This window comes from Hoplias malabaricus, chromosome Y, assembly GCF_029633855.1.
Source record: "Hoplias malabaricus isolate fHopMal1 chromosome Y, fHopMal1.hap1, whole genome shotgun sequence".
NCBI classification, from domain to species: Eukaryota; Metazoa; Chordata; class Actinopteri; order Characiformes; family Erythrinidae; genus Hoplias; species Hoplias malabaricus.
In genome coordinates, this window is record NC_089820.1 from 73346582 (window position 1) to 73357256 (window position 10675).

The 10675-nt window shown below is 39.0% G+C and overlaps 1 protein-coding gene across 1 annotated transcript; it reads right to left on the bottom strand.

Moving 5' to 3' along the window:
- Positions 1–1888: 1888 nt before the first annotated feature.
- LOC136678129 (glutamine synthetase-like) lies at positions 1889–7501 on the bottom strand. The gene is made up of 7 exons (XM_066656000.1): positions 7413–7501; positions 5790–5974; positions 5021–5182; positions 4506–4652; positions 4287–4414; positions 3826–4025; positions 1889–2965 (listed from the first exon to the last, which is right to left on the bottom strand). Exons 2-7 carry the CDS (start codon positions 5953–5955, stop codon positions 2653–2655), a joined length of 1116 nt encoding a protein of 371 aa, XP_066512097.1. The 5' UTR covers positions 5956–5974; positions 7413–7501; the 3' UTR covers positions 1889–2652.
- Between the last annotated feature and the right edge of the window lie 3174 nt (positions 7502–10675).

Below are 10675 nucleotides of genomic sequence, written 5' to 3' on the forward strand. Positions count from 1 at the left end.
TCTCACTAGGAGCAAAAGAAGAGACATCATCACCCCATCATCAAATCCTTACATTGGACACCAGTCTGTTACAGAATAGACTTTTAGGTTTTATTACTGGTCTATAAATGTCTAAATGGTACAGGACCAGCGTATTTATCAGATCTGCTACAGAGATAGGAACTAGTCAGTTAGTCCTGCCTCAGGTCAAAACTAAACATTGAGAGGCAGCGTTTAGCTACTATGCCGCTCATAAATGGAACCAGCTGACTGAAAATATTAGAAGAACCCCGGCTTTAGACACTTTTAAATCAAGACTTAAAACATTCCTGTCTGAGCAGGATTACAGCTCAGTTTAAAATACTCTGCACATTTATTCTGTAACGGTGCTTCAGTTCTTTTCTTTTATTGTACCATTTTTAATTGTTTTAATCACTTTTAATCATTTTGCTCTTTTTATGTAATTGTTTTATTGGACTTTTATTATTTTTATTCAGGCTTTTAATTTAACTGTTTTTTTTCTGTGAAGCACCTTGAATTGCTTTTGTATGAAAGGTGCTCTATAAATAAACTTGCCTTGCCTTGCCTTGCTTTGCCATGGTGAAATTTTTCTTCAGATTCATGGCTAATGTGGCATATATGGTTCCATGTAGCACTAAAAAGGTTCTTCTGTGGTTCCAAGCTGGACTTTTTGGAATTAACAATTTCAACAGTGAAAAGACTTTTTAAAGTGTGTAGCCATGCAGTTTACAAACATTTGGAAAGAATGGATGGGTCGCTCCAAAGGTCTCACTGAATTCGACTCTGGTACTGGAGAATATGCCATCATTGTGGTATTACTGAAATGTGGAAGCATTTAGGAACCACAGTAACTCAGCCTTGAAGTGGCAAACCATGTAAAGTAACCGAGTGCTGAGGCATACAGTGCGTAAATGTTAACAATGCTTTTATGACTCAATACCTGAAGAGCTTCAAACCTGCTGTTACATCTGCAAAGTAGCAACTGACTTCACATGAATGTCATATTAATGGGGAGTCATAAAAGCCCCTGTATGTGCCATGAGTCTTGATATTTTTGACCATAAAGCATAGGTACCCACCAGCTATTAGCATTTCTAGGGTGAAGGTAATCGGAACGAAAATTGATTAAGCAGCTTGTAAATTCTCAGGTACTTTTGTCAAACAAATGGAGATGCAACATGAAGGAAATATAATGTAATATTTTTAAGGCAGAATATTGTTTGCATTACAGCAGAAATAGATTAAGGTAGCACAGTGCATAATGTCATTAAAGAATGAAAGAAATTCACAAATAGGCTTAAAATAAAACAGGATTAAAGATGGCTGTAATTGAACACACACACAGAAAATGTAAGAGAACTTAAAGGAAGTTAAAACTGTACCTGGACAGCGGTGAGAACTAGAAGAATGAAAGGTTCAGATAGTTTCAGGTTAATTTTGTATTTTGTGCCTCATCCTCTGAACATCCAAATCCCCTTGGATTTATATAAAGTTACTGGAACTATGCAGCACTCTAAATGGCCAGAAGGTGTGGCCTCATATTTGAGAGCACAAAGCTCTATGTAAAGTTGGCTGTTAAAAATAACAGTGAGTTTACAATGAACACAGTACCAGTGAGTTACAGTAACAAGCTGAAACTAGGCTTAATCCCAGTCTGGGAAACCACCCCTTAGTTGTTGCAACAGTGCCAATGACTGGTTATTGTATTTCAGTAGAAATTCATTTATATAATAAAAATTACTCTGCATAGCCTGTGTCAGAAATTTTTAGCCAAAGTGTTTCTATATATGAAAAAGATCCACAAAATTAAGATGCCCAGCTGTTAGTACATCTTTAATAAATTATTTAGAACCTCAGTGATCTGCCAAAGAAGAAAACACAGTCAGAGTTTGTGATAAAAATAACGTTTTAAAATGTCTCAATAAAAAACACCAGGTTCAGCAACTTCCGGAGTTTGGCCAAAAACAGATGCCATCACAAAGCAGTAAACAACACATGATGCAGAACGTAAGTCAGGATTTCTGGTCTTTTGAAAAAGAAGTGTAATTTAACACAGACCAACATAGTAAGCAGGACAGTTTTGGACCCTCACTTTAGAGCATGTACCATACAACAAGACCCAGTGCATAACATGAAATCACTCCTACTGAATTAGTAAACATTACATTAAATGTGAACATAGATGATGATTAGAGTAGAGAAACTGGCTACAGGTTAAGAAAACTTGTGTTGCCCAGACTTAGCAGCTCAAGTTCATAGTGTCCTTTTGTCACTCCTATTAGTCCATTTTTAAACATAGACAAGAGAGCAAGGGCTTTTAAGTGGTAAAATGTTAACTGCCCATTCACTGGAAAAGATGAGAAAGGAATGATATATGAAAGGGAAGGGTCAGATATGCCCTGCAACATCACGTCCCCAGTTAATTCTAACGTCGTTAAGTTGACCAGTCAACTTTTCTGTTCTTTGAAAAACAAAAACCTAGATTTAAAATGTGGTTAGAGCCACTCAAGAAAAAAAATAAAAATACAGTACTAATTCGACTTGGGTTCAAAGCCAGTTTACAAAAAAATAAAGAAAACGGGAACGGAGGAAAAAGGGGGAGGTTCAGTCCAGACAACAACAGAATTGAAAGACAGATTAAAAGTGAGAGATTTAATAGTCCACAGGTTCCTCTCCTTCTTCGTTCAGCAGACATGTGCGTATCAGAGCCTGAGTGACAGCGTAAGGGTCGCAGTTGGCGGATGGACGACGGTCCTCGAAGTATCCCTTCTTCTCCTGGCCCACAGAGCGAGGGATGCGGATGCTAGCGCCACGGTTGGCCACACCGGCAGAGAACTCGTGAATGTTAGAGGTCTCGTGGTGTCCAGTCAGACGTCGAGCGTTATCCAGACCTCCTTTCGGGTCGTAGGCTCTGATGTGATAACTGTGTCTCTTCCCCAGCTTCTCAATAGCTTCCTCAATGTATCTGAGGATAGAAAATATTAAGTGTTAAATATTTAATTTAAAATATCTTAGCTCCATAACATACCTCCAGTTTGCTCAACTGTTTCAGTTAGATGTAGAATTAGTTTTTGCATTAGGCCTATTTCCCCAGACATGTATTCTTGGATTAAATCTCGAATGTTACATTCTCCCTCTTCTCCACACTACAACACAGTTCTGGTTCTTAAAAGGTCCGTGACTTGCTTTGGTTAAAACCCACAGCAGCGTTCTGGACAGGGCTGTTAAGACAGGGAGAGAACGGCCACTTTCAGTGCCTGTACCTTTGCTCTCTATTCACCTCAACCTGAGTGCACAACAGTGAGGAGCGAGGAGCAGAAGCACTGGGTTTTAACCGCTTTCACTCGGTTCTCTTTCTTGATTATTCTTGTTTTCTCAGTTTTTACTCAGGGCTCATTTCTTTTAGCTCGTTGTGTCTGTTTTGCTGCATTTAACATTGTCCTTGTGCTCTCGCTGTGATTGGACAGACTCAGATGAGGGGATGTGGCAATTCCTAAATCTCTGCACTTAACAAAAATCACTATGTCTAGTTTTACCTCATGTTTTCTGACTTAGGCAGCACACAGGAAACTGACTAACATGCAGTGAACAACAGTAATATCTGTTTCCTTTCCTCTGACTCATGAGGAAATAAGGCCATTAAAAGTAGACAAATTTTACAGAAATTCCCAGGTTTTCGTAGTCATTTTATCAATGATTCACAAGTGTAACTAGGGCCCATTTTGTAATGCATTTGATTTTGGGATTTATGTTAGAAAGCAGTCTAAGAAACGCATAAATGACGACTTCAGCCCCACTGTAGAGAGAGAACTACTGTTCACTTACTTGAGTCCTCCATCTTCCCGCATCTCCTTAGTGCTGAAGTTCGTGTGGCAGCCGGCTCCATTCCAGTTTCCAGGGATTGGTTTGGGGTCAAAGGAGGCCACGACGCCAAAGTCTTCACACACTCGGTGGAGGATGAATCGAGCCACCCACAGGTGATCTCCCATCTCGATCCCCTCACAGGGTCCCACCTGGAACTCCCACTGAGAGAAAGAGCAGCAGATGAGTACTGAACTCATGCCCTGTTAAACTATTCTCCTACCAAGTGGTGTCTACAGTCTAGTCACTATAAAATATTGTTGTGAGAGGTTTAAGAAGTTTATTAAAGATTTAAAAATTTTAACAAAAAATGTTTTTTTTTTCTTTCAGTGAGACCATTGGAAGATGACAGTTCTCACAGCTGTATCATTGTTTAATCGATTAATTCATAAATTCTATTATCATTTTCAGCCGGTGGTCTGTACCTGAGCAGGCATGACCTCTGCGTTTGTGCCGCAGATATTCACTCCAGCGTACAGACATGCTCGATAGTGGGCTTCTACGATGTCTCTGCCATACGCTTTATCTGCTCCGACTCCACAGTAGTAGGGTCCTGAAAGGAAGGGAACAGTACAGTTACACATGTATTCAGGACTTGGCTAAACTAATGTAAGTAAAACACATGAAAATGCAAAGATTCTGACCTTGTGGTCCAGGAAATCCATTGGAGGGCCAACCGAAGGGGTGTCCATCTGTGCCCAGGATGGTGTACTCCTGCTCCATCCCAAACCAAGGGATCTGGCCCTCCACCATTTGCATGACCTTATTACATGTTACACGATGGTTGGTTTCTGATCAGAAGAACAAGAAAGTAATGGTTAAAAACCAATTCAATCAACAAACTAAAAATAAATAAAGAAATAAATTAAGCAATAAATTATATAAAGAAAAATGGGATTGGCTTGAAATTGTAGACAGCACCTTTAAAATCAACTGCATGTTTCATTACAGAGAGTTAGCCATGTTTTGAATAATTACTGTAAATATTTTGCTGTAATGAACTGTAGCATGGCTGGTGAATTCTCAATATATTGTCAATATCTCATGATATGCATTTTGATATATTAAAATAAAAACCAACTACACATGTTCTTCGAATAAGAGAGTGTAGGACAGGGCAAGGTAAGTTGTGTATAAACAAATATTATATTCTATTTACCTGCGGGTTTGTGGTTGTATTTCCGAACCTCACACAGGACTAGTTTGTTGGGGTCTTTGCGGAAAGGGTCTCTGAACATGGCCGAGGGAATCAGATACATGTCACTGTTGGAGCCCTCGGACTGGTAGGTGCTGGAGCCATCGAAATTCCACTCTGGGAGATCTAGACATAAGAAACAAATGTAAAGTTTAGAAAATCAAGGTGTGAACTAATCTACAGTGATTCAGAGCACTGTTCAAAATAGTAAGAAACTCTGCTTTAGTTACAGCCTACAAGTTTCAAGAGGTGAGTGAATGATTTGGGCCAATTAAAAACCAACCAATGCTCATATGTTTTGGCATCAAAACCAAGACAAACTGGCAGTATGTTACAAAATAAAGTATTAATGGACTTAAATTGTAGTAGACAGCACCATCTGCTTGTCAACATCACCCTTGGCATTGTGTTAACACTAAAATCTAATCAGCTGTGGAATATGAAGTGACAAAACTGAAAAATAAAAATAAATAGTAAAATCATAATAGAAAAAATGGCCACATCCTAATCTCCTACAGGCCACATCATTCCGACCTAAACTCGTCCTATCACTCTAACCACTGAAGGATGCGTGCGAGAGACAGAGAGAGGTCACTGCCCCTAGGACCAGTGCAGGGTATCAATAGTTTAGCATCTACCACAATGTGCATCAGAAGCAGAGCAGAAGTATGCAGTCCATGTGCACGTTAATAAGACCTGCAACTTAAAGCAACAGAAAAGCAAATCTCCTTACCCTCGATGCTCTTTGGCTCAGAATCCAGGGTTCTGGTCTTACACCTCAGTCCTTCTCCTGTTCCATCAATCCAGATGTACATGGCCTGGACTTTATCCCCTTGAGGAAGCTGCATATACTGCTGCTTGACCAGTTTACTCAACTGGGAACTGGATGATGTCGCCATGTTTATTACTATGTAACACCTAAGAGGGAAAGACAGAAACAGTGAGTGTTAAGCAAATTCTGAAAGTCGATTCACTGCAAATAAACGCTGCATGCATCAGCTATGCATTACATAAATGTAATCTAATTAACTGATGAAGATTTGTCCTAAATTTGATATAAATATTTTAGTAGCAACACAAACAGCTCATGACATAAATCCTTTGTACTATTCCACTGTGTTTAAGACTTCTGGTCTTTAGCTGATTGTTTATTTAAAAAATAAGAAGCACAATGAAGAGTGAAATACAGGAAAATAGTGTGCAAATGTTATGGTGCATTTAATGTATTTTAGATCTATATTTATATTGTTTTTCTTCAACCCTCAATGCTCTTCCATTTGTGCTAGAATGCCATGTTATCAGTTCAAACCAAAGGATGCTGCCTTTTCTTCTACAAATACTAAGAAAAGAAGCCTCAAACAGAAATAAAATTGACTCGTCTGTCTCCATGTGTTTTGCACCCCCCACTGAGATGAAAGCCCCCAGTTAAAGAGCCAGTACTGCACTTTTGCAGCTACAAACAAGAAATTGAATGATTAAGCAATGCATTGTGTAAAAAAAAAGCCAACATCAAACTGCAGAGCAGTGGTGTCTGATGCACTATCAGCTCATTGAGTCTCATCACTAGAGTCTAATAAGGGGACGAGGCTTAACACGTTTCCATTCCACCTTAAATGTTGCAACAGTTGGCTCCTCCTTAAGCTGGATGCTATTTTTCTCATGTTGCATCAGTAAGGTCCTGATGGTTCTGGCATGAATTTGGCTTTCTCCTCAATAGCTTATCAAAAATATACATTTTCATTCCACATTTATGAGTTCATACTTCTCATAAGAATTCCTAATAGAACAAAGGTATCCAAGAGGTTTTCCAAATCCATCTTAAACGCAATTGGCACCATATTTGATACACGTTTTAAGGTGGAAGGAATACTTCGAATGAAAGGCTGGAATAAACTACAGCCTTGTATCATTCCAGACTTTAGTGATGCAGCATGAACTCTTAATACAGACATTTAAAGTGGAACGGGTAATTTGAATAAACAACTGACAAAAACTTCTACCACAAATCTTTTTGGACTCCACTGATGCAACATGAGCATGAGGCACAATTTAAGGTGGAATGAAAAACCTACAAAGAAACTGTACTCAGCTACCTTAAATCTTCTTCAAACAGGTGAAAATGCAGCATGCAGGAAATCTGTACTAATGGATTTTTTTTAAAGGCAGCATGCTGTCATTAGAACAGAAACGCACTCTTAAGGTAGCACTGCAGGAAAAAGCACTAAGGCTTTAAATTACACGAAGAAAAACATGAGTAGCAAGAAAAACAAAGCAAGATTAAGGACTGCTGGTGGTAAACACAGAAATAAACTATAAAATGAATGGGAAATAAAAGAAAGAGAGTTTAAAACCGTACCTGGACCGCGGTGAGAACTAGAAGAATGATAGGACTGGCAAGTCCGAGAGTTTCAGGATAACTTAGTGTTTACTTTTGTCTCATTCTCTGAGCAATAAACCAACCCTTCACTCGTCTTTATATACAGTAGCTGGAACAATACTGCGCTCTGATTGGTCAGGAGGCGTGGTCTGATATTTGATTGACGTGTAGACGCTCACGCAGAGCACAAAAGAATAGAAAACCGACTAAAAACATTAGTGTGGCCGCCAGTGCCACCTTGCGGTTCCACATCTCAGTACTTTGTGTTTGAGGTGTAGTTTACAATAAGAAAAGTGTCTGTGTGTGGTATTTAGTTAGTGTGTGTGTGTGTGTGTGTGTGTGTGTGGTGTTGTTCGTTTAACGTGTGTATCTAGTGGTGTTTAGTCTTGTTATTGTATGTGTGTGGTGGTGTTTTGTTAGCATGTGTGGAGCTATTATTTTGGCTATTTTAGTTTAGTCAGTGCATGTGTTTCTCTGTGTGCGTGTGGTGGCGTTTAGTCTTGTTAAGTGTGTGAGATTGTGGCGATATTTAGTCTTGTTGGCGTATATATCTGTGGTGATGTTTAGCCTTGTGTGTGTGTGTGTGTGTGGTGTTTAATCTTGTTAGTGTGTCAGAAAATTATGAATATATTTATTATTTAAAGACAAAGTAAAATGTGGTTAATGTAAACCCTGGTCAGATTATATGGATGTGTTTACAGCAGCAGAGCTCCGTGATTAAATTCATTTGGGAATTTTGAAAAGTGGGTGGAATTCCCCTTGACTATGAAGTGTGGTTATCGTGCGCCACCTACCGACAGATAAACCTAACAACCAGCGCCCATACACACACTGAGCAAATACACATATCAGTCATGTGACCACCTCGTTGCTCCTACACTCACGCTCCATTCTCTCAGCTCCACTGACCACACAGGAGCACTTTATAGTTCCACAGTTACAGACTGTTGTCCGCTTGTTGCTCTGCATACATTGTTACCCCAAAGACACAACAGTGCTGCCTCACAACCATGTCACTGCTGGATTGAGAACAGTACACCAACCAAAAACATCGAGCTGACAGCATCCGGTGCCCACAGGCCTCTAAATAGCCTCCAAAATAGACCAGTATTTCTTTCAAATGTCCTACTTTTTTCATCATCATCATCATCATCATCATCCTATATAAAACTCTTTGGACAGATGGAAGTGGTGGTAAAGGGGGAAAATGTGGATAAATATTTGTAGATTGTGGAGACATCCGGTTCCATTCATCATCATTGGAAAGAAACCCAAAGCTCAGTCAAACACTTCAAGGGCCGGATTTACAGAGTTTCTTGAGAAAGAAATTGTTATTAAATGTGATTTTTTTCCCCTTTCAAATGTGCACTTGTCTTAGAGTTTCAGGTAAAATTTACAGAGTGGAATTACAGTTAATTATGTCTAATTAAACAAGATTAAATGTGGAGATTGTTCTTAAAATGCTGTTATTTTCTAAATAAGCAAAATAATGGAAAACTTGAATCTGTGCTTTATTCTGTTGCCTGTTTCCTCCACCTTCATTTATAATTCTTGTTTACTGCAAATTTTTGAATGCTTAGTTTAATTTTTCTTTTCATCTATTTTGTTCTCAGCTGCATGGATTTAACTGAATCCTGGTAATAATTGTCCTTTCTTTTTTTAAAAAAATGTGGCTTGTGGCTATTACACAAAAGTGGTGGGTGAGAGTGATGGACGATGTTGTTTAGGCTTCGTAATTCAGGATCCACACTTCTGCACAATCAGCAGGACGTCATGTATTTGAATATTTAACCAAATCAAAATTGCATTACACCAAAGAATTACCAAATGTCTCATGTAATAAATTCTCTTTTATCCAAAAAAAAAGAAGTTAAAACGTTATCTTTATTTATGGTATGCTGTTTCTACACTTCTTTAGACTGGAAGGGGTTAAGTTACTGACATTTAATTCTCATATCATATCAACTGGAAGAATTTTATATGTACAGTCATATTTTAAATAACAGTATAGCTCAGTGACTCCATTCTAATGGGCTTTAAAACATAGGTTTATTGATATTTAGAGGCCCCATGTGGATTGATGGCACATTGTTTGCCACCTAAGGACAACATTATTTCCAAATCTGGGCCACATGTCGCCAGAGGTCACTCTTTGGGCCATTTTTGGCTCTCGTCCAGATTGCCACGGTCAGCACTGGCATGTCTTTGCAAGAAATGGGTCAGATCTGTTTTGTAATGTCTGTCTGAGAGAGTGTTTCTTTCACAAAAGGTGTGTTGACGACAGTGGGTCAGCAGTAGAGGTGGGCAGATCGATCCAAATATTGATAATATCGATACCAACGCTGGTATTGGTACTGATCAATACTCAAGAAAAAAGATAGATACTTAAGATTTGTTTCTCTTCTGCTAAAGTCTGTGAGCAAGGCAGTGCAGAGCACCCTACCCCCGCTTAGTCACGTCACGAAGAGGGGTGTGCGCACCCAACCCCCCCCCCTCCCCCACCCCGCCACCAGCTCCCATTTTCGTGCTCTGCACCTACACGTGGCGAAGACCGCCGGTATCAGTATCTGTATCGATATCGGCAATACTGGCCCTGTATTTACTTGGTATCGAATCGATACCAAAACTCCCCACCTCTAGTCAGCAGTACCATGCCTAAGCCAGAAGAAGCCCAGTACACTCTCAAGCAGACTAAAGTCTCATTAAAGAAAAAGGTACATTATTGTCAATAAAGGTACAGCAGTGGTGTTAAAGTCAAGTTGTGTTCCCTAAACTTTCCTTACATTCTCTTCTTCAGAAGGAGAGGGGGGTAGGTTTAATCCTTCATGTTAGAATAAGACTACGCATATAAAGCGTTGTAATTCATTTAAAATATGTTCATTAATGGTGATTAAATGTTGGTAATGCTTTAAAAGTCATTAATAACAAATAATATCACGCAGGTAGAAAAGGCAACAGTGACCTGTCTTTGCCAAATAGTGAACCCACATCCATCTAAAACTTTAAACCATTCGTAAACCAGATACTGACCTTATTTTGGCTTCCACAGATTGCCTTTTTCTACAATAATGATTATGTGGTGCACATTAACGTGTGAAATGACTAAATTCACATGTCCTTGTCTCAGCTTATTCTTTATCTTGACATATTTGTAAGTTATATCACACTTTCAGTATTTTTTTAAAAAAGAGATCACTGTTGCCCTTTCTATTTATGTGTTACAAATGATTATTAATGACTTT

What these genes read in the sequence shown, in the direction of transcription:
- LOC136678129 (XM_066656000.1), bottom strand. Translation starts at nt 5,955, where the DNA reads ATGGCGACATCATCCAGTTCCCAGTTGAGTAAACTGGTCAAGCAGCAG. An exon ending in ATACAACCACAAACCCGCAG is followed by an intron (nt 4,653 to 5,020) that starts GTAAATAGAATA and finishes TCTTCTGATCAG; the next exon opens with AAACCAACCATCGTGTAACA. An exon ending in CAGAGGTCATGCCTGCTCAG is followed by an intron (nt 4,026 to 4,286) that starts GTACAGACCACC and finishes TCTTTCTCTCAG; the next exon opens with TGGGAGTTCCAGGTGGGACC.